At 44.4% G+C, this 24,744-nt stretch overlaps 2 protein-coding genes across 2 annotated transcripts in view; one reads left to right on the forward strand and one right to left on the reverse strand.

Annotated features, from left to right (window-relative positions):
* The window catches only part of LOC119389523 (3-hydroxy-3-methylglutaryl-coenzyme A reductase), a 71,893-nt gene extending 70,579 nt beyond the window's left edge, over positions 1-1,314 (reverse strand). Inside the window, exon 1 of the mRNA XM_037656831.1 lies at positions 956-1,314. The gene's annotated coding sequence lies outside the window, so the exon portion shown is untranslated. The remainder of the gene's footprint in view (positions 1-955) is intronic.
* Positions 1,315-1,738: 424 nt separating this feature from the next.
* LOC119389524 (membrane protein FAM174B) lies at positions 1,739-10,518 on the forward strand. Its single transcript, XM_037656832.2, has 2 exons — positions 1,739-2,185; positions 8,120-10,518. The coding sequence occupies exons 1-2, from the start codon at positions 1,908-1,910 to the stop codon at positions 8,253-8,255; spliced, it is 414 nt and encodes a 137-aa protein (XP_037512760.1). The 5' UTR covers positions 1,739-1,907; the 3' UTR covers positions 8,256-10,518.
* Positions 10,519-24,744: the final 14,226 nt, after the last annotated feature.

A 24,744-nucleotide genomic window follows, 5' to 3' on the forward strand; every position in this document is an offset into this window, starting at 1 on the left:
TTGGAAAGATGGGAGAGTTCATTACGGTTCGCTTTAGAGCGCGAAAAAAGAAAAACGTGACGTGAGAATGGCGACACGTGAAGATCGTGTCGTGTCCGTTCCACATTTTCACGCCGTTCTAAAATAAGAGAACGGCACAGTACACTACAAGGAAGAGCAAAAACGTGAGAAGTCGTGCGTCACAGGGTTCGTCACACTATCACCGCTAATGGCATACGAACGACGGGAGAAAAAACAAAGAAAGAAAACCCCCTTTTCCGGGATCCGAAACCACACAGAGACGAAAAGTTGAAAAATTGCCCCGTTTGACGGGGAAGCTTTTCATATCAATACTTTTTATTTTTCTTCTTGGTAAGCCGCCTGCGTGATTTGGAAAACAAAGCATTGCAGGCGTTTCGACACAGCAATTGAGAAATGGAAAAGCGATAAGATCAAGTACGTATGTGCTACTACTATAATCAATGCTCTTAGATAATCAAGATCGCTACAGGAAAAAAATTTTTCTTTATATTTTCGCTTACTACCGCTAGAACTTACAGTATACGCGCATCACATATATTGATCTGGTAAGGATTATGTATCGTTCATTCTTTTTTGTAAGACGTGTTGGAAACATGTAGGAAAGAAGGCAGAGTACACATGCATCTCCAGGTTCTGTCAACAGCGACTTCACTGAACGTGCTACACACGTATGCTAATTAAAAACCCAGACATAAAGGTTATTGAAACTAAAAAAATATCCAGTGGACGCAATAATTACAGAGTGTTTTTCGTTTTCTATTTTAGTTATCCGAACGTATAAATCAAGCAGTGGGCGGTATTCGTATAATCGCTAGCGCAGTTTCCTGGTAATTAGCCCCATCACTAAGTCCACAAACGTTTCCTGAACGAAAAATGAAACACCGGTGTACGTAAAAGCCCAGTCTAGTTTCGTTGAAACGAAAGCACGACTCACCAAAGTTTGTCCAGAACGTTGAAGGAGTGCGTCGTCGAAATGCAGCGACGAACCGACGACGCCTCTTGAGAGCAGTTTCTTTCGAAAATTGTCAGATGTGAAGCGCTCCTCTTTGCTCCAGACAACAAGGCACATCACTAAAAGCAACGCAATGCTTCGCTGCGGCTACGATGGGTCCGAAGCAACATGCTGCTGATCTCTACGAATGAATCACCACAGTCAGATCACAGGCTGAGCACGCCGGCTCAAGGAAGCGTCATTAAGGTAATTAAGAAAAACAAGCTATGCGGGCAAAGCGCCGTCGTCTGGGAGTCGATGCCTGAGAAGTAACGGAGGGGGCGATTACACAGTCGCGACACCCGGTCGCGGGACAACGCGGATGGAGGGAAGTATTGAGGAGGTAGGTAGGTCACCACATGAGGCGTAGCCGTCACACGAAAAAGAGACGCGTCTTCCTAGTGGTTGTAGGTGGCGCCACAAACAATTAATAATTAACGCTGTTTTAAACATGGCCGCCATGACGTTTATTTGACTTTAAGATCAGCAATTGTTGGAATAAAAAGCATAGCCTTTGAGATTTGTGTTTCAAACAAAGAATATTTGTTTAGGATGAATTCATAACGTACAAATGTTAGCTAACTCTTTTTTAGCAAGTTATATTTTTATGTGTTACGAGATTGTAAATATATTATTGTGATTATTGTTTTGTATGTTAACGTTTTTTTCTTACGTGTGTGATGATGATGATGATGAGCAATGTTGTGACGGAGAACGGTTACCGGTAACCGTCGAAACAGCGTCAAACATGCAGCAGCAGCAGGCAAAATTTGCGGAACGCTTGTTCGTGGCAGCATGAACGCCGTATGCTGCTTCGACATTTTCGTTGGCGGGACGATCTGCGTGTCGGTGGCGTGACGCCTGACTTGTGTAGCAGCTCGAGAAGCTGGGAACTATGTTGACGGCAGTGTTTGCGGCTGCCTGCTGGCTGGGCGTCTCGGCTGAGACGATGGTGACGTCTATCGATGTATCGCCCACCCCGGCAGCATCGCCAGAGCATGCCATCACAACTACGACTTCAGCTGTGACTAATGCCACCCGTAAAAGCAACACGACCATGTTTTTCAACATCGCGGGCATGGAGCAGGCGAACGGAGTTGTTCTGCGCGCTTTCTACGTGATCGTTGGCGTGATGATGATCATCCTTGTGTATTTCGTCGTTCGAATGGTGAGGTATGTGATTCACGGCTCGTCCGGGGTTTACGAGTGGTGTCGCAAAAGTGACGTCATGCGTATGATACGGTTCAGAACGTGTGATTTCCACAGTATGGGAATAGGGCAATAATCTAACGCATAGCTTGCGGAGAGCGGAATGCACAGCTTGCGCTGTGTATCCAAAGTTTTTACTTTGCGATACCGTGCGCCATATTTGCGAAAGCGGTAGGTGACAGTCCCTGAAAGCTTTTGCATTATCAAATTAACAAAGAATTCACAGACCTACTGCACAAACTAAAGGGGACTGTCCAAAAGTTTTGTAGCTTTGTGGTTGAAGAAGGCTACTAGGAATTTGTAAAGAAAGCTGTCACTGTGTCAAGTACAGGTGCCCCAAAAGTAAAATGGAGCACGCGAGCTGTGGCCAAACGGGACGAAACTGCATGCCAGCGCACTCTATCACAAGATGCGCTGTAGATAGTGAGAGTGCGTTGGCATATCCATCTTACCCATCCCGATATTCTGATGCTTGCATTATCGCCGGTTTGAGCAAAGCTGCGCTGCTACCATCACTGATCGCCAGGGGCAAAAGTGGTGGCATTCCTGGCGACGCAGAAAGCGCATGCCTCCAAAGATTTCATCACGACACGGGCAAACAAATGCATAAAGCATTGAAAGTGCCCTCGACAAGCGGTGATGGTAGCAGCGCAGCTTCATTCAGGATCAGAATATCAGGATGGGTAAGCTGGATATGCCAATGCGCTCTCGCTATCTGCAGCGTGTCTTGTGATAGAGCACGCTGGCATGCAGTTTGGCCACAGCTCGCGTGCTCCATTTTATTTTTGGGGCACCTGTACATTACCTTCATTCAACTGCATATAAAGACAAGGTGTACATTCTCTGTTGCACATATACACAGAAGACATAGCTTACAAGCATTGAAAAACGTAGTACATGAATAACTGCAAGCTTGAAACCTTTAGCAGCACATCTCAGAATTAATCAGCCAAAGTATGTAAATAAGACATTGGTTTCACACGTCACCACTATTATAGGCTGAACATTGAACAATTTGGGGAATTTTTGGGGGGAGAAGGTGGACTTGACACAAACACATGGACCGTTCTTTGCAGTAACACAGGAATAGACCACAGCTCGTGGCTATCCACAAGACGGTTGAAAAATTTTGCCAAGTTGCTCTCATCAAAACATAAGCTCTCTTGATAAATAGTTGTGGCGGGGTCAACTTTGCATGCACAGGTCTTGTGGAAACCGTCATGCTGAGGCCTTTCACATGACCAACATGTCATGAATGATTTCATACGCAGTGCCTTACAACATTCTAAATTCAATGGCAATTTCTTGCCCCTTGTTCGACATTTATTTGTATACTCATCGCTCGTTCTATTCTGAATAATCATAATTTGGTCAGTGATCAGGTCTGACAGATCTAGCACATGCACATAACCGTGTCTAAACCATTGAGCTGCTAAACCATTGCTAGTACAAAAAAACCTTCACTGCCGCAGACATTCACAATTCCATTTCGAATTCCCTTTGTGGAACTTCTTCTTTGTCCAAAAACATTATCAAACTCTTGTGTTCAAGCATGAAATTGTTTTTGAACACCATGGTTAATGCTAACCAACATTGAAGCCGGAGGAGTTTGCCCTACATCTATTTTTGCTTGGGTAAATAAACTGGCCAAAAGGATACAGAGAAACTGATAATTGGTTATAGCTAAGTTGCAAAACATTTGGTTACCCCTTGTACTTGCTCATGCATGTATCTATGATTTGAGGACATTCTCAACCTATCAATGACTATAGACTGAAATAATTTGTCTCAGCACCTGTCATCCCTGAAGTTTTCCTCATTATTATAGTTCAATTTAGTACAAGGAAGCAGATAGGGATAATACTTGTGCTATGCAGTATTCAGAAAATCAGCAGTGGGCACTGAGTAGGTGTCAGGGCAATTTTGTGTTGCAATAATGACTCTAAAGTTAGGTGGTGAAAGCCTTTCTTTCCTTTCGCACGACTACAACAGTGCCATTCATAAACTGTCAGGTAAATGTATGGACATCAAACTGCGGGCACTATAGAAATATTTTGACAAAATACTGCATTTCAAAACTAGTACAGTAAAACCTTGTTAATTCGAACTTGGTTCATTCGAACTTACAGTTAATTCAAACTGACGCCCTGGTCCCAGTACAGCCCTGTGTATTTTTAGGGGGAAAACTCCTGATACTTCGAACGCATCGGTATCCACAATGGTTAATTCGAACTGGGAGCCCCTGGTTTCCGTCACTCCTTGCCATAGGTCGGCAAAAATATTGGAACTCACTCAGACTCACTCAAGAAATATAGTTTGCGCAGAAGGCTGACTCGGACTCAAACTCTCCAATATTTTCCTCAACAGGACTCACTCGGACTCAGACTCACTAAAATTTTCCTCAACCAGACTCACTCGGACTCAAACACACCAACATATTGCTCAGCCGGACTCACCCAGACTCACAACTCGATCTAAGTCTGAGTCATTCGACTTATGAGCGAGTTTGCCAACCTATGCTGCTTGCTGAAGTCGGCCCAGAGTGATCACAATATGCTGCAAAGTCAAACCAAACTAAATTTACTAGAGATGCAAAACAATGAAACAGCAGCACTTCTCAGCAGATGAGAATTCGGACGCTGCGATGGAACTCTTGGGCAAGCTACAAACGATGCTAATGGAGTCGCGACGGAAGGAATGCCAGCAAATGCAAATTACTGATTACTTTTAATTTTGATTGCGTTAACTCAGCCATGTAAATGAACGTCTTTTGAAGCATAAATAGCATCACATATTTCGACATTAAAGGACCCCTGACAGCGAAATTTTTGTTGGTGACCTTTTTGCTGTAATTTGTAGCTTTGTGTCTGGTAATCTCTAAATTAAATCGTAAATGCTCTAGCGTATTGTACAACTAATTCTAGCGTAGTTAATTGTGACCATTTTAGCATCACTTCAAAACGCCCGCCTAAAAACCACAAGAAACTGGCGCCCCATGCGGGGGAGCGTCAAAGACCACGTGCACTCAAGCTGTGGTGACGTTGACAGCGCGCCCCGCGCGGTAGAGATTGAAAGTATGTGCGTGCCTCGGTATGGGTTAAACCTGTTAAGCGCGTGTCCCCTCACGAAAACTACCTCAAGAGCAGCCCGACAACAGAGCCAGAGGGGTGAGGAACAATAGGCCTCATCGTGACGTCCACAATACTTGCTTTACTTGTGGAAGGTCACATGGGGCCTCTATCTACGTCATACCAGGATGTCGCAAGGTGCAGCCAACTCAAGTGAGCACTCACGCTTACTTTAAAACCAAATTAAGATATCTTAAAGGCAACGTTCGTCACTAATAATCGGTCAGATGTGCCCCCGTATACAGGAAAGTCAAACAACAGAAAGATCTCGAGGTTTCAATTTTGGTGTCAGGGGTCCTTTAAGGCTCACTGCTCACATGAATGCATGTCTGTGTTCGTTTCTGGTGTATCATTGACTGATCAATTAATTCTGTGAGCTGTTAGAGCTCCATGAAATTAATTGAAGAAGTCACCTGCCACAAACGTGTTGTAGGGCCTAGTTCCGGATAAAGAGTCCAGAGGTGGCTTCTTTGGGTTCTGCCCGCGCAGTGTGGCGCAATTTCCGTTCATTCTAGTGCCCGTCCTTTAATTCGAACTCTGCTTAATTCGAACATATAGTCCCCTTCGAGTTCAAATTAACGAGCTTTTACTTTTACTCTACTGGTCTCACTATTTCTGTTTAATGGCCTGCACACATCTAGCGCCTAATATTCTTGTAGAAGTACCTGGATGGCCGCAGCATCACTCAAAAGCCTCAAAAGGCTGCTTGATCTTTATTTCAGCTCTTCGCTGCTCTACCTTCTTTAACATTATGGAAGGGTATGCACAGGGACCGCTAGTTGTATTTTAAAAATCGTCATAACTAGAAGCATCTTGCCTTTGACAAGAGCACTGAAATGTGATCACTCTTGGGACAGCGGCGTCACCTGGTGGCAGTGAACATCACTGCACAAGAGACCCAGAGATTGGAGGGTTGTAATGGTTATGTATGTGCAATCTCAAGGGCATGTTTATGCAAAGGCTTGTTGTGATGGTGGGCATATGATTCGTACTGTTCTACATTGGCATTGCACACGGCCTTGCGCACTAGGAAAAATGAAAAAGGAAAACTGACTACATCATCATTCTGGCTGCATTTAATTCCAAATAGCTGGTAACACATGGTGCATTCATAAATTCTTTTGAAGGTGCCTTCTAATGACAAACATATTCTTTAGAAACATCTTTGCAAACTTGTTTTGTGAAGTGTTGCAGGGTACCTTTAAGAGGAAATGTTAGCTTTCCATATTCAAAAATATAAAATGCAAAAATACTTTTGAATGAGACTTGTTACATTTGAGAAAGTTAAATTCTAGTAACTCTAGCAAGTAGAACTTGGGCCTGAAATTTTACATTGTTTTGAAAATTGGTATATTCCAAAAAAAGTTACGCATGAAGTTGCAACTCTGCACCAAAGAGAGATATCATACTTCTGTAAACTGCGTCTGTTGGAGGTCTTAAAGCTGAATAATTTGATTTATAAACTTACAGTTACCGGACACTTTTTCAATGTTTGCAAGGATTTGGCATAAGTCTCATTCACAAATTAGTGGTATTATTCAAAGCAGTGTATAATACATCAATTTTGTCCACTTTACACGTCATACAAGTTGTTTGCAGAATCATTAGACAATTTTTTATTCATTTAAACTTGGTGCATGAGTTCGTAAACTTGTTACAAGATTTTTTTTTTTGGCTATCAAAGTTCTCAAAAACATTTTTAAGTCTTCTTTCTTCAGTAACTTGGTTTGATCGTTTTTATTTAAATAAAGAAATCTTATCTATTTTGGAGCAGTAGTTGCCAAGAAAAATCATTACTCTTCTCCTGTGAATTTAGACAGAAACCCTCAAGTTGCTTTGCTAAAGAACATTGTAAGCCTCAATGTTTCCATTTAAATATGCACCTGCTTTAACACACACTTTGAAGGTGTCTGTGTAATGAAGTTTAGCGCACCATTTCAATTTATCGAGATTTAGGTGCACGTTAAAGAACCTCAGGCGGTCGAAATTTCCAGAGCCCTCCACTACGGCGTCTCTCATAATCATATGGTGGTTTTGAGACGTTAAACCCCATATATTATTATTATTATTCAATTTATCGAGTAAAAAATTTTATTAGTATACTGTTATGCATTTGTTCGTGAGGTTAGTTATGCATGAATTTTTACTTTTGAATATTTTCTTTTCATCATTGCCTTGTTATACAGTGTGTTTTTGATATTACCACATGCAAAAATATGTCTATTACGGGATTGCTTGCCAGGCATGGTGCATAAGGAGAAGGACGAGTGGCCTAGGGCACGCTTGTGCTCCAGGCTCGCACTCACTTCGTCGCTGTAGACAAAGCAGTCTGACCCCAATGATTGGAGAGTAAAGGTCAAGTTGTTTTTCTTGTCACTCCCTCAGTGTCCTCTCCGACGACTTCAGCTCTGAGGCCACAGCCCTGAGCCCACCCTATACACTGCAGTATTTCTAGCTACTTTTCCTCATTGCGAGCACTTTTTTAAACACATAACACATAGACGTAGTTGCAAATGGGTTCATTTTGGTTTATATTTGAAGTATGGGAACCTTGCAAAACTTGCTGCTGCAGCCTGCAGCACTCTAGTTCACTTGCAAATGTGGATGCACAGTGCTTAGAATCATTGCAGATGCAAGGTTTGAATTCTCCACTGAATTATACCCATTTTAAAATCGCCACCCAGTGTGTGAGTGTTCTGATCTGTCATGAGTAGATTTTGTTTTAGATGTGTGTACCTTGCCGGTTGTACAGCCAGTTCTTGTTGTGCAGGTCAAGGTACAGGCGGAGTAAAACACGGAGGTACGGCATCATAGCCAGTCGCAGTGCCGAGCTGGAAATGCAGCCGCTGGACCGTGCGGACGATGAAGAGGAGGAAACGACTCTCTTCGAGGCGAACAAACGCTGAGCCTGGCAGCGTGGCCAATGTGTCGTGTGTGCCTCCGCTGTTACATATTCCCTTTTGAACTGTCGGCAGGTGGTTGTAAACTGCTTTGCAGGTGCTTGTCTGGTTTATCATCTAGTCTTCATCTGCCGGCGATTTCTTTACGAGTGTTTCGCACTTGTAACATCACCCTTTTTTTCCCTCTCTGGAAGGACGTGCAGATCATCCTTTGTATAAATTTATTATTGTTCCTTGTTTCTTTTTCTTCACTTAAGCTGAAGTGAAGGTGGCCAAAAAGAATAACTGTGCTTTGGTGGGCAGACCGTACTTCAGGTTTTCAGCTGTGCAGTCTTCTCAGTAGTCACCTTTCAGGTGCACCGAAGAAGTCCTGTGTGGCTGACCTACCCCTAGTTTTCGGGAGATGTAAATTTTCCTATTCTTTCATTTCCTTCTGCCTCTTCTCAAGAGCCTCCGTTGCACATTTGTGTTGCTGTGACTTCGGGTGGCACGATTTTCATTTGCACATAGCGTGCTGAGGTTTGCCTAATCTGGAGCTGCTAGCATAAGGGAATTTTCAACTTAAGTGTTATGCTTTTTGCAGTGGTTGATCACATTACGGCAACTGCGAAGGTTTGCACATCTTGCAAGAAACATAACCTTTTGAGGACCACTCTTTCATTGACCTAAGTCGGCCACTATTGTACTTTGCGACTGCGGTTGGTTTGAGTTGTCAGCGAGTTGATTTGCTAGCTGTATTGCCATCTCTGTTTATTCCCAGAATATGGACAGTGATGTTTTTAAACTTGGTCTTGTAAAAGCTTAGTTGTTAGCCTATTACCCCTGTAAAACTATAGGTTCATCTGTTGAACTGTATGAAAAAAGTGCAACCGTGAATTAGTATCAAAACCTATCGCATTTCTTAAAATATTACTGCAATTTAACCGCTATGCTGTGACCACAACTATGAAGCTGAACGCTGTTCGGTAAGTTTCTTTCTTTATGTGTTGCTATGAAGCGCAAATAAGAGAACAAAGGTAGCCACTTACGACATTACTGATTACTGCTTTGTGGTGAAACTAGAGTATATGTGACAGCTACATCATATCATATTAAATATAGGCATTGGCCCCTACTATGCATATTTCAACTTTATATGACAGTAGGAGACTACCAAAATTCTGTTTGGTCAGCTTTGCAGAGTGATTTTGATGTAATTTCGTTACAAGACGTCTAGAGTTTCATGTTAAGGACTCCTTAGAACAAAGTAAAGCATTGCTTTTTGGGGTGGCTGTAAATTTTATTTTGTGATATCTTGAGCCTACTCCAACACACACATATAACAATTCCATTATTAACATGAAAGCCGTTTCAAATCTGTCAATGATATTTTGGTTACTGTGCCTCTCGGTTAACCATGTTAAGGGGCATTGTAGTCTTTGCCAGCTTCTGTCTTCCCCTTTCTGCAAAGATGCCATTTTATGACAGTATGACCATATCTTTCTTTTGTGCTGAAGAAATGTGGCATGGCAGCTGTCATTCCTGTTGCTGCTTGTTCCACATGTTGCTATTCTCACGATGATTTTAACTGCAAGGTGCAACATTTTTTTTTAACAAGACCTGACTTTTTCTGGATTCAAGAAGATGTAGTCATGCAAAGACAGTCTTTTCAGCCATAAATAGTTTGACAGTGTTAGGGATGCATTATGATGCATTATCTCCAAACGAAAAACCTGCGCAGTTGTACACTGTTAGAAGCATGCAAGGGATAGTCAGGACAGGAAATGCAAATTAGATCATCGAAGAGGGCAACTGTCCTATGTGATGATTGTGCTTTGTGCCTTTTTTGGTACCACAGATATGCACACTACCTGTGTACCTCGGCTAATGAAACTGGTGTCCATTATGTAGAAAACACCCTGAGGCAATTGTTTCTGTGGACAAAACGACGTAGGTGGTGTCAACTTGGCTACTGTGTTTCAGTTAGATGTGGTGTTAGCACCCACATCTTTCGTAATTACTTATTTTACACCTGGTACCTGTGAGTAGTCGTCTTAGGTAAACACTGGTGACTTCGTTCAAACTGTGCTCTCCGCTGGCGGAGTGGATGTGTGTTCTGTGAGTGGCTGGCTGAATCAAGCAACAAAAGGTGGTGTCTTGCTCCTAGTTCTGTTTTTTTCTTCCATCTTGTGCTGTAGTTCAGCCACGCACAATTTTCTTCTATATGCACTATACTTTGTTAGATGCTGGAAACAGCGGATCCTTCATGCACAAAATAAAGGCATTGTTTTGATGAAGTTCTTTTTATTGAACGTTGTAAACAGTGACTGCATGCAGTCACTTTGTCTCACGCAGGGGAAGATGAATACTCTGCAGCAGACCATTCCGTGTACGTAAATCGACTCTCGCACTCTAAACGAAAATATTACTTAAAGGGGCCCTGAACCTCCCCTGGGGATTGTTGAGAAAAGACAATCGGAGAATAGAAAATGCAGCTATGAACTTAATTGCCACATTTTGTAGTAGTGTTTAGTGCATGGAGTTCACAAGCGGAGTGCAAAGTTGAAACACCCTCACTTCGAATGAAGCAGTGGGGCGGCTGCCAGCAAACGGTTTTCTACGTCATTGAGTGAATTCTCAGAGGTTGATAGAGATTTGTCTCCGGTTAGGATGTTTGGACTAGTGCTATTCAGTGTTAGGATCAGTGCTTCCTGTTATTACTGCGCATATGAACTGGCGCAGTTAACTAAACAGGCTTTGTAGTCGAAAATATGCTTAGTCAAAATATGAAGTTTGATAAAAATTTTGCAAAAAAATGCAGCGGACAAAGAGGAAATAGGGAGGGAGCAGGCTGACAACTTCCAACTAGAGGAGTACACTGCCTTTTGGGTTGAAAGTCTGTTTAGAGATTTAAGATGGCAAGAAAGAAAGAGGAACCAATTACAAGCAACACAAAGAAAAAATGTGACAGCTGTGCTCGTCAAACAAGAAGCCAAGCCACTTTTGTCAAGGAAAGTTGGTAGGGCACAATTGTCTGTTTGCGTCGAGAAGCACACCCACTCAAAAACGAGATATAGTAGAGGGTGTTGTGCTTATGGTTCAAGCGGACTTGCATTCCATTAGTAGTGATGTTCGCTGCGTAAGGAATATGGGACACTAAGGTGGTTCCACTGTATCGCAGCAGCAGCCTAGAATTTGCTAAAATTGAAGCAGTTGTGCTTGGTTTAATCTTAAAACTGAAACATAAGGGCGAAGACAAGTCTTACCTTGAAATCAAGATTCTTTGGTGCATTCATAAATGTCGAGGTAAACCCACTTTATAGATTTGTCATCTACTGCTGCGCATTAAGTTGAGTGTTTGTCTTCAAACCACAGCAACTGTCACTGCATTCAAGAGGTATAGGTGATGGAATGTGATGGATCACGTGCATCCGCTTGGATTTTTGTGCGTGTTAAAGAAGCCAGGTGACAAGAACTGCAACTTGGGTGAGTTGGTACGAATTCACAGGACCTGAAGTGCAAAAAAAGAAGAACAAGAAAAGGGGGGAGGGGACATACACACGAAAGAAGACCAGCCATGGCGAGCTCATCTTGTCATCTTTCTCGTGTCCCCGTTTTTCTTTACCCCCCCAACCCTTTCAGTTGAAGTATGAAGCCAGGTGACCATATTATCGCTGAGGCCTGCTCAATGGCGTGTGTTATGAATCAATGCAGCCTAAGGTTGTAAATAATTGTCCGTCAATTGATGCATAATGGATCGATGTATCTGAATGTAATTTTTATTTGCACATGGATGTGAACCCTCTGGTTTGGATGAAAGAGGAGACCCTTGGTCTGTGCATCCGCCAGCCAGCCTTGCGAACATAAAGGTGACATAAGAGGCACCAATTACTATATAACATGGAATGAGCTGCAGCGTAGAGACATAACATATGCAATACAGTTCAGAAGCTACTTGATATCTAAATGATGCAGTGGTTACTTGTGCAAGGGCAGAACTGAGATTACAAATCACAAAGGGAATCGCTGCAAACAAATTGGATTCCACTCAACAAAGCGCTGGTAACATTAACTGGTGATCTCTAATTTATTGTTCCAAAATACATGCATTTAATATATATGGTCGAGTGGTCAGCGTATGCCTTGACGGACCATGATTTTGTTCTACTTGCGCCAGCCATACCTCGAAGCGACGTTGGCGTTCAAAAATTGCGCGCTTTGTAGACGTTTCGCTTGAGCAGCACGTGATGGCGCCACCGACTTGCAAGTCGCTCAACGAATCTACCGAGCGCCGAAATGGTTTGACCGTTTGGCAGGAGTAGCAGGAGTACTCCTTTCGTTTTCCTAAGTGTGTCCGCATTTCTGTTAATCAGAACAATAAACCTCATCTCTGGCCACACTACCTGTCATCTCGTACGACTGTGACTAACAAAAAATTAAAGCCCTCGAATCTTGACGAAATTGTCACATCGTTATTGTACTAGAAGAGGCGGCCGCAGCCGCAGTGCGGCTGTTATCTCGTCATGCGTAGCTTGGGGTGCTATCGCGGAACGATTCTATTTTTTATTCCAATGCTTTTAGTGCTTTTCGCGCTTGGCCAGTGGTCAGAACGACGGTCCGTCCGCGCTATCAACGCGATCAGCCAGCCGCGAGTGGTGGATGATAGAATAGCATAGAATATGGCATTGGAATCGGAAATAGCATCGTTCCGCGATTGCACCCTTGGTGCTGTCTTTGTGCATCGTTTTTCAAATGCGTCATCAAAAATGACCCCTACGCCATTACCCGAGATGGGCACTGTGATGTTGGAGCACGGAGAAACTGTTTGTCCTAGAGCTAGGAAAATCGCGGTATATGCAGGCGTATGGAAGGATTCTGCGTTTGTGTGCGTGCGCGAGTGTGGAGAAAACCAGGAAGAATGTTGATTAATGCAGTCATTCAATACAATATGCGTAGTCGGCGTAAGTTCTCGCGTTTCACCGCTACTAAGAACGGTCTTCTTGACGCGTCCGGCCGGTCAACTTCGGCGGCTCTTAAAAAAAAAAGAAAAAAGAAAAAAGATCGATATAGCGAATGCGCAGTTACAAGGAAGTTGTTTGAGTATCGGTTGGTAAGCTTCGCGTGTTCGATATAAATAATAATTGTCTTGACGAAGCTAGATTTGTTTCATAAAGGAGTGATGCAGTATATGCTGAAGGTGGGGTGGGGAGGATTGTAATTTTATTCTTTAAACATTATTGTGCCAGTCAGGCCCGTAGCCAGCCCCCCCCCCCCCCTCAATTTTGGTGAAGTAGGTGTTTTCACCAAAAATAATGAAAACAGGTGTTTTTCTCAAATAGTAAAGGTTTTCAGCAAGTGCCCCCCCCCCCCCTCGAAAAAAATTCCTGGCTACGGGGCTGGTGCCAGTTACCCTGCTATTTCTGAATTTTGCGTCCAGGCCATAGCACCCCGCACGTAAGTTTGACGTCGAATGGTTGGAGATGATTTTAAACCGCGACTGGGATCGAACGCGCGCCCTCGTGCTCAGCAGCTCAACGCCATAGTCGCTGAGTCACCACAGTGAATCTCATTGTAGTTGTAACTGCATGAACTATACGTACGTAGCTGTTATTCCAGCTTCACCTGTGAAACCTACAATACCAATGAGAACGAATACCAGCAAACAAAACACAAACCGAAAGAAAGGGTATATTGACTCATCGTCAGTGCACGATTGCATGCCCCCGCCGGAACACAGCCGCCGTGGTAATCTAAGCACCCTAATCGTGGCCAGGATGGCCAGGATTCAAATCTACGACCAATTAGCGTAGCCAGACGTTCTTTTTGGGGGGAGGGGGGGTTTACCATACTTCACGTATGTTCGTGCGTGCGTTTGCATGTGTGCGTGTATATGTACAAATGAAAAATAGACACATTTCGGGGAGGGGGGGGGGGGGTTGCGGCCTCTAGTCTCGCGCGTAAAGGTCGCGGTATGGTCATGTAATCGCAACAACGACGACAACGAGCTAGTGATGCAGACCTACCGATAGTTGAGTCACTATCGAACTATCGATGGTAAAGAAAAACTATCGATAGCGCTATCGATAGTAAATTCGATAGTACTATCGACAGTACAGAATCAACTGCGCAAACTCATTGCAGCATAAACTTGGGTTTCTTATTGCGTGGTATATGGAGGAGGAGGAAGAATATATATGCAGGCTGAAGAGCACGGAAGTTGACATGCTTGTGTTCCCTCACCAGAATGCTTGGCTGACACGTGATAATTAAGTTGAACTGCTCATCTGAAGTGGAAAAGATGATAATATTTGGGGTTTAACATCCCAAAACCACGATTTGATAATGAGAGACGCCATAGTGGCCTCCGGAAATTTCGACCATCTGATGTTCTTTAACGAGCCCCAGGGGCGTAGCCAGAAATTTTTTTCGGGGGGTGTTCAACCATACTTTATGTATGTTCGTGCGTGCGTTTGTATGTGTGCGTGCCTATATACGCAAGCAAAACTGAAAAATTTGGGGGGGGGGGGGGGTTGAACCCCCCAACCCCCCCTTGGCTACGCCCCTGACGAGCCCCTAAATGTAAGTACACGGGCCTCAAGCATTTTCTCCTCCATCGAAAATGCGGCCGCCGAGGCCAGGGTTCGATCCCACGACCTGTGGGTCAGCAGTCGAGCACTGTAACCACTAGACCACCGTGGAGGCGGGTTGAAGTGGAAAAGAAGCCGTTCGGAACTTCGTGGCTCCAAGTTTATATTGCATTTCGTGATTTCAAAATAAAATATCAAGAACGAGGCTTGCTAATTGTAATGTGTGACTGGTTACCATTGAATATGAATTTATTGATCGACATATTCTGGCATTTTCACCACGGAAATAATTTATCTCTTCCGCCAAAAATTGCTTATAAATTAAACAGAGTATTGCTGATAGTATAAGCTATCGCAAATGTTTTGGCAATGTCGCCGGCCAACAACAGCATAATTACTCACAGCACCATCGATAGTATTAGCGGTAGTTATAACATACCAATGGTACTATCGATTGCACTATCAGTAATAATATCGATAGATTATCGATAGTAGTACTATCGATTGTTTCTTCAGGTTATCGATAGTTTCGAAAGAACCATCTCAGCTATCGATAGTGAATGTACCGATGAAGTTTTGCAGTGTTTGATTGCTGGAATGCGTGTGCGCATGAGCATGCGTGCAGATGAAGAGCTCGATCCTGCGTTGGCTTGCGGTCTTAAATACCTTCAATCTTGATGAGTGACGAAAATGCTCACAGCATTCGAAAGCCTAAATCAATGTTTAACTTAAAGAACGTCCTCGGTGTAGGCGGACATTTTTGTGAGAGAGGTGAGACTCTCGCGCACAATGTTGAAGGTCCATCACAGCGGCGCTTTGCGACAAGGACGCAGGTCGTAGAAGGTGATGAAAGCGTAGGGTATATATATGCACCGAGCATAAAGGGCGAGTCATTGAGGCGCGCTGGGAATTCTTCTGCGCCGCTTGTGCAAACGGAGTGATTCAATACTCGCATTTTGCCGTCGTCCAACCCTGGTTCGCCGCTTTCGCTGTGGCACGATCTGCATAACAACTCAATCACGTGGACTCCGAATTTTTTTTTTTTTTTCGCCACCGATCCGCTTCCTTCCCATCTCGATGCAGAATCGCGTGCACAAAAACGCGGCTCCGAGTGCGCAAAGTATTGGAATTTTTTCAGTGGTTCGGCACACTCACTTGTCAAGAATTAAAAGCGGTGGTTGGAATAAAAAAAAGAAAAGAGAGAGAGAGAGAGAGATGGTGAACCGAAACTGCGATTGTCAAAGAAAGAATGGTCAAGTGGAAAAAAAAAGTGAGCAAACGTAGGGAACTTTGCGCACGCATGCATTTATTGCGTATTACGTATGCGACCGTTGCTGGTGCCTTTTTATTCAATCAGCAGGTCCCACATCTGGGGCCCCGACTTGACTTAAAACCGCATGGCTCGGTCTGGCGCTCTAACTCGACAGAATGCTGTGGACGGATCGTCAAGGCTGAAGCCTGAACAGCTCCATATACGGACCTTTTGCGTCGTAAAAGCGAAAAGATGTAGAAAAAAAAAAGATACTAGTAATCACACACTGTGCGCTTGCTATATAAAGCGAACTTTCAGCTCTGTCTTTAATTGATACGCTATGTGGAGCTGAGAAAGAAAAGCCGCGAAAAAAAAAAAAAGTCAGCCAGTTTCACGCCTTGAAAACTGTCGGTACAGCGCAGCTGTAACACTGATGATGACTTTTGGTACAGAACGCCATCATCATCATAATTTCGTTTTATTTATTTCTTTATTCACCCCCCTGGTCACGTGACCTGCTTGATGACTACTACTACTACTACTACTACTACTACTACTACTACTACTACTACTACTACTACTACTACTACTACTACTACTACTACTTACTACTACTACTACTACTACTACTACCACCACCACTACTTACTACTACTACTACTACTACTACTACTACTACTACTACTACTACTACTACTACTACTACTACTACTACTACTACTACTACTACTACTGCTACTACTACGACGACGACGACGACACAGCGTAGGCTAAGACAGTTTCACTGCAAAAACACGGAGGAACGAAACCTTCAATATAATGAGGGTCGTTCCTCGGAGTTTGATGTAACTTTTCCGTAGTAAGACGCGTTAAATTGTTACCGCTGTTAAGATGTGGAGCGAGATGACGAGCTGGAGGAAACGAGGCGACGTAAAACAAACAACAGACGTTTAGCACGTCGCTGTAGTGAACAGGAGCTTATTACAAGAACGTGTTACGTGCTTCCCACATGAAGCGACAACAAATATCACGCGCGCATCACATATGTGCCACCATTCTGAATTTCTGAGAGTTTGCGTCGCGCACAACGCCCCACTGTCCAACGCGGAAGTCTCGCGCCTGCTCAACATTTAGCGAGTCCGACCGCGTAACTGCACTTTGCCTCGCTGAAACAAATTCTTTCTCAAGCGGTGGTCAACGTATTGCTTTTCGTTCCTCATCGTCCTAAGGTCGATGATGGCGAAATGATGGTGAGAGGAGGAGGAGATCTTGACAATGGTAGAAATGATTTAGTGAAAACAATGAATGTATGTGCAGCTGTACACCAGCACCAAAGTTTTACGTGTATGTTGTTACAAAAAAACAAAAACAAAACCAAGGAAGAGCGGTTAGACAGAGAGAGAGAGAGAGAGAAAATATGGCTTGCTGACCCGTACATAAGAGGAAGGCGAAAATGGTAAGAGAAGAACGTGAGAGACAGGCGAAGGATAGGACTTGCTAGAAACTATGAAGCACATTGGAGTGTAACATTTAGCTGCCACTGTACTTTGATGCCCAGCTATCACTTTACTGACAATGAACCTTACCCTATACTTCCTTGTGGTCATTTTGTGCTATAAATATATTTTGTATCGAGTAGTTTTTTCTTTCTTTCTTTCTTTCAAAAACAGAATTCGCCGCCACTTTCTTTTCGTTTTGGAACGCAGCAGCTGTAGTAACTGTAATTACGTGGTTTTATGAATGTTTGGGATAGCAGTGCAAATGTTTTTTTTACGCTCTCACCCATCTGCTCGTCAAACTTCCTGCAAACAGCTGTATCTATAGATGAAAAATAAGAAAAATAAAGGGGGAGGGGGATCACAAAGAAAAGAAAGACTGCAGCATTTTTAAAGCTGCCTTATCTGCAATTAAAGGCATTATGAGGAGAACTCAACTGCAACGGCTTCCTTAAATAGCTCGGTCAGCTGCCAGCTCGTAATAAGTTCACTGCTACGTGACGCCAACAGGCAGAAAAAGAGTGTTCCACACTCGCCGTCATGGCTTCTGGCGGCGCTGACTGACACTCCCACGTTTAATGCATTTATATACCCCATATAATGGACGGGGGGATGGCCGCCGCGGTAGCTCAGTTGGTAGAGCATCGAACGCGTTATTCCAAGGTCGCAGGTTCGGTCCGTGCCCGCGGCAAGTTATCTTTTCGTTCACTTTTCTTTCTTCACATTTACCTTACATTTGCTACTAATAACATCCCCCATACTTTCCTTGGCATTATTGTCTGTTAGTGCTCATTAATATTGTGTATAACAAAGAAAAAACGAGCCCTTAAAAATTTCAACTTCTTTCCTTCCTTAACCAGTGTGTCATGACCCATAAGAATTTAGGTACGTGTGCTCATTGTATGCTCATTTAGGTGCGTGTGTAAGCGTCGTTTTAAGGTTAGATAGATATATTTTGTTGATTGATTGATTGATTGATTGGATTGATTGATTGGAAGATGTATTAATAGCACATCTACCCTTCTTTTTGTGTATCCGGCGCCCAACCATTTTCAGCTACAGTATTCTTCGTCAGATGTCCATAAAAGAGCATAGATTTCTAGCGAGAACCGTATTATGAATACTGAAGATAGTCTATTTGCGGGCAGCACTCTAATAGACGGATAGCGTAACAACCAAGAGGTTGCAGTCTCTAATACTTCGGTATCCAATGTGGGAAATTGAAAAAAAGAAAGAGAGAGAAGGGAGAGGGATGAGAACGAGAGGGTGTACTGTTTAAAGATTAAAGTAATCTTTGTGAAGGGCAGTACAGGGACATGACAAACTGAAAACGCCTAATTTTACTAGTCATCCAATTTAATCAGGAAAGCCAATTAGCACCTTTATTGCTCTTTTTTTTATTAAAATAAAAATAAGGGGTGCGCGAATATTCGAAAGTTTCGAATATTCGTCGAATATTACATTCGAAATATTCGTATTCGAATCGAAAATCGTGTATTCGAAAAGTTTCGAATAATCGATAACTTCGAATATTCGAAAAATTCGAATATGCGATTCGATTATCATGCATAAAATAACTCGTCTTCCACATTTCTGCTGCGTTCGTATCGCTAAAAACGTTGCCGAGAGGAGCGATAAACATCGTAATTACACGGAGGCACAATATCTGCCTGCGACGAGCGCCCCAATACGTATGATTTATTGGTGGTGCATCTCCGACGTGCAGCGCTGTTGGCGATCATGTAACCGTACATTTTCAATATTATGCGGCTGTAACGTGCCGCACTACCACTCGTTCACTATGCAGGACCTCTTGTGAAGAAAGACAGTGACCCACGTGACTGGTGGCGGACTGTAGGCACCTTCAGATACCCCAGTCTGGCAAAGCTTTGCCCCGTGTAACTCCCTATACCAGCCACTTCTGTTCCAAGCGAGCGGCGAGCGTGCCTTTTCAGTGGCAGGGGTGAGGGGGGGGGGTGTCTCTGTTACAAGGAAGCGCCTGCTGCCTGATCATGTGGAGCAACTCATTTCTTCATGATAACATATAGTCATTACTTTCATTGTGCCGTGATATTTGCTTGTGTTGTGATGTGCATTGTGCTAGCCTGGACATTGTGTTCTGGAGATAGCAGTGTATGTTGTGTTGCCAGTCAGGCTGTTAATGTTTTTTTTTTCAAATAGCTACATGTTAAATAAAATATTGTTACTGTGGAGGCATTTTTCCTTTGATATTCGATATTCGATTCGATATTCGAAGGTGGATATTCGTATTCGATTCGTATTCGAAAAATTTGATATTCGCGCACCCCTGATAAAAATAAATGAAGCAGCTGTTGTCACCATTGCTTGGTGACGGCTACCCCTTTCCGCTTGGTCGCTAGGATATAAAATTTAAGAAACAAAGTAATATATATACATATATACATGCCTAGATTTACTTATCGCTGATGTTCAAAGGCAGGGTTAAATTTAGGCAGTGTCGAACCCATATCACCTCTAGTAGAACTCGTTGTTGGGCTGCATTGCATCAAGGAATTATACCTTGTGTTCGTCTGTTTTCGTCTGGGTATAATTCGATATCACCTCTCCAGAAATCACGAGTGAGGCACAATTTTTAAGGTATAAGTGTGGAAACAGTGCGCCGAAACGTGCTTGTTTCCAACTTACAATATTCGTTAGACGCCTTCCTCGCCAACAGTGAGGCACTTTAATTTCATAGCATGTTAGTCCAACACGTATATCGGAAACACTTGTTCTTTTGTTTTGTTTTTAGGAGAAATATTGCCACTGAAGGATAAATCTGCTACACTTCAAATAAACTGAAAAAGTACAAAGCAGTGCAACTTGTTCAGACGATGCTACAATTAAGTTTACCCCGGTCCTTCAAATCGCAGCGCCAAACGTTGGATTCGGTGCAGCTTACAACAGGATGGTGGATTAGCCAGGGTAGAAGAAAGAGAAGGAGTAAAAGAAAGAAAAAAAAGGGGGAAAATAGAAAGGAACAAAAACACTAGTAGCCGCATTTAACCGATTATGGCTGAATCGGTTAAATGCGAAGAGAAATAAATGACGACTTGTGGACTCTACCACAGGTCACGTGCGCGCACACTCGCGTCTTGAATCCCACGTCGCGTGGATGTCCGCATAACTGAGTTTGCTAACCACGCTCTTCGTTTCGTGCCATCTTCGTATCTGCCATGTATATATTTTTTCTTCTCGTCCTTACATTCTCTATTTTCCTCGCTGCGCGAAAGTTCGCGTGCGTGCTCTTCGCCGGTAGCGGGCCATCGCACGCTATCTACCGACGTCGCGCTCGATTCAGCGTTGCGCAGCTTTGCTTTCCCGCCGAGATCCAGAACTAGGCCCCTCCAGGGAAGTCTCGTTGCCGGCAAAGAAAAGTAAGACGAGCACACCGACGCCTTGCGGCCGCAACCGAGAGTCGTCTTGGTGCTGCCTGTCGCGGGCGGGCGAACTCGCGGTGGCGGCCAAAAGGGTTGCCCGGCAGCACCCCCACCCGCGCCATGTTTTATTCATGCGCCCTGGGAACACGCGCTGGCTTCGCGAAGCCGTCGCTCTCCCTGCGCCTAAAAACAACCCGCGCCGCGAAGAAGGGAGGGTCGCCCCCCCCCCCCCCTTTTATTGCTGCTCGGCCCGCGGCTGCTTTTTACGAATGGCCGGCCGATTCTGTGCCTCCGGCTTTAACGGCGGCTCCTTCGCTTTCCCGTCTGTGCCCGAACGAATCCACCCCCGACCACCTACCGGCCTGCAGGACGGGAGCGCCGCGATGCTCGTCGGTGTGCCTAATCAGATCAAGGCTGGCTAGCTCTCCCTCCGGCCGCGGCACCTGCCGCCGACGCTCGCGAGCTGGACGCAGGTTGCGGGGACTGAGAACGAACGCGGGACAGGCTACCGGACTCAGTCTCAATCTACAACGCGGAGAGGAGAAAGACGGAATGCCGCCTCCAGGCACTGACTGCACATTAAGTTGTTTGAGATCTTGCTGTAGAAACAGAGTACGAGGCGTTACGTGGCGGCAAATAATATGGCGAGAACGTTTCACGATGAGCGGATAGCCTTAGCGGCTTAGCTGTTGTATACCGTCGCAGTGAGTTCAAGAACAGGGGTGCGGCCAGAAAATGCTTTCGGAAAGAGGTGGGGGGGGGATGTCCACCTATGCATTCTTTAGTATGCTCGTACGTGTATTTGTATGTGTGCGTGTATGTATACACGTGCAAAAATGAAAATCTTGAACACCTATAGCTATGCCAATGTTCAAGAAATGTTTCACACTTTTCGTCTTCTATGACTTGCACAGGCACTCGTATACAAGTTTTCTAGTACGGTGACTGGTTAAGGTAAATGCAAACTAAAACAAGGAATTGGTGTAAATGTTACTTGCTTCCAATGTGACATCGGCGAGTAAAATAATGCTGGCTTGGTGATGCGCTTACGGTAGGGAGACGCTACAAAGTACACAGGACACAGTGTTAACAGGGCGAGCGCAATAATGCGTTGACACCATGTGCTACCGTAATGCATTGATTACCATGTGCTAATCAATGAAGTTGTTTCCATCCATCCATTACGATGTGCTAATAATGCGTTGATTACCATGTGCTACAGAAAGTGGGAGACGATTTCTCTATGTGACACCATCATGATGTTACAACGATGAAAACGAGTACGTTGTGACTGCTTTCATCACCACACGGGTCAGAGAAGTCGCTTTTCCGTTAAGCTTATTGCAAGTTTCTTGATGACAGGTTGGAAAAATTGAAAACACTGTACTGGTTCGTCATTTATGCGCGTATTTAAAAAAAACATACAAGGTGCCGGTTACTTCCTGACTGCTGTCAGCGCTTGTACAAGCTACGTGGTCTTTTCGAGCAGTGACGTCACTCTCTCTCTCTCTTTTCTTGAACATCAACACCGTGGTGAGACAAATATCTGCGTCCTCCTCGAGTCTAAACCTTGGCATGTACTGGGAGGTCGAACGAATTGCACAATTTGGTCGATTCCTTTTTTCTTCTTTCTTTTTTTTTCGCGCACCGTTTTGCACTGCCACGGCCCATTCCTATCTCCAGGGCGATTTAATTTGCAGCATTCTCTGCGGCTTCGCAGCTCAAGCGTGGTCTGAGATCCGTGATGAAACTCTCCCCGGACGACCGACCGATCGCGCCGGCTCCCGGCGTCATCGCTTCGGAGACCCAATCTATCTGGATGTGCGTGCAGGGATATGACGAGAGCGCGCCTTGTCAAGAGGAGGGCTGCACTCGCCGCAGCCGGAAGTGGCGCTGATTTATCGCGGCCTTTTACTCACGCCGGCAAAAGGGGAAGACGAAAAAAATAAATAAATGGGAGAGCCTCGACAAGAGGAAAATAAAGGCGACCGGGGCGAAAAAACAAAGAACGACGATCCCGACGTCCCGGAGTCTCAGGTGCGTTGGGAATAGAGATCAATTTTCGGCGGGTTCGAATCACTTAAAGATGCCAGAGGAATAGATGGGTTGCTTGCCATGCCGGGGCCTTAACGCGAGCGCCGGCAAATTTGTCTCCGCTCCCGAACTGCTTTCCATTTCTCGCCGCATACACCTAGACGCGCACGCATCCGGAATTTTCTTTTCGGCTTCGCTTTCCTGTATCATTGTTGAAAGTCGCGACGCGGTCTCATTTCGAGTCGGGCCAACGCGCGCGCTGCCTGCCTCTGTGCGTTGGCGGTCGACTGCAGTTGGGGCGAGTGAAAAGGGGGGGAGGGGATGCCGGAGGGGCGGTGGCATAACGCTGTGAGGACCCTGGCTGCTCCTGGGCTGCTCTCGGGGGGCCATTTGTAAAGTGTCCCCTCGCCGCCGCTTGGCGGATCTTTGTTTCTTCTCCTCTAGCACCTCCTTTATTTTAGCGGGGTCGCTTTCTTTTTCTTTTTTTTCCCTCCTCTTGTCAATCCTGCGTGCGCTATCTCGTCCGCGGGGCCCCGACCTCGGGCCATGATGGGAGCCGCTCAGAATTTATGCCTTTCTACGGAAACACCGCTTGGCGGGTGTGCGCGGCGCTGTTAGCGGCCTCGTTTCGCTTACCTCCCACCCCTGCAGGCCACTTTGCTTCGTTCTGCTCGGCTGAGCTTGTGCGTAAGCATGCGTCCTCCTGCTGCCAGTGTAGCTTGCACAACGGAGCCCGATAAGAAAAACTAACTGTGCGACATGCTCATGTGAAAAGGCGGAAGAAGACACAGAACACCTTCCCTTTTACACTGTAAAATTATGATGTTCCACGTAAGAAATATTTAGAAAACTAAATAGGTTGGATAGACCGCCACTCTCATTAGAAAAAAAATTTCTACCGTGGCGGTCGGAAATCTTTCAAAATATCGCTGCGCGCGCACAAGTACAGTTTTTAGAGGAATGAGAAATATCGCAAATATACTAAATCAGATGAACAACTATTGTTCGCATTCTTTATTATTAACAGATACTTCTGGGCGCAGGTTTCCCGTGCTTCTAGTATTTTCGTACCTATCAACATCTGCTTCATGGAAGCTGCGTTTAAAGTACGGGCCCAGTGACTGTTGTGGGGTCACCTTGATGAACTCTTCTATAAAGCGTGGACGTTTCGGGTGTGTGAACATTTATGACGCGTGAACATTGTAGTTGCGTAGAGAATCATGTTGTCGTACCGCGATTAGGTATGTGAATATCCATTCATGCCTACATGTTGGATTGTTGTATGGTTATTGACAACTTCACAATGCAAACTTTTATGCAAGAGAAGAGGCGTAGCCGGAACCCCACCTAGGCACCAACCTCTGCTTAGAGCACATTTATTTTTAAAAAGCCCGAGGTAGCAGAGCCAAATATTCGGCGACTTGGCATTGCGCGTCTAAAGCTGCAGCCCCACGCATACATAGCGGACGCGTCTACAGGGCGCCAAATTTACGCCGCACCGTGGATGCTGTATAGGGGATTACGAAATGTATATATAATTATGCTCCATGGTGTTCTTGCATATAAGACATGTCATACGATTTCAACATTCCTCTGTGAACTTGCGCCTGAGACAAATTTCCTCTCTATTACCGCTATACCAGTCAAAGTATTATGACGGGTGTTATTTTATGTGTCGTTTCTTGTACAGTTTTACAGCAAAACGCAATAAATATATAAAACAACATAATAAATAAATAAATAAAT

This window comes from Rhipicephalus sanguineus, chromosome 4, assembly GCF_013339695.2.
Source record: "Rhipicephalus sanguineus isolate Rsan-2018 chromosome 4, BIME_Rsan_1.4, whole genome shotgun sequence".
Taxonomy (NCBI): domain Eukaryota; kingdom Metazoa; phylum Arthropoda; class Arachnida; order Ixodida; family Ixodidae; genus Rhipicephalus; species Rhipicephalus sanguineus.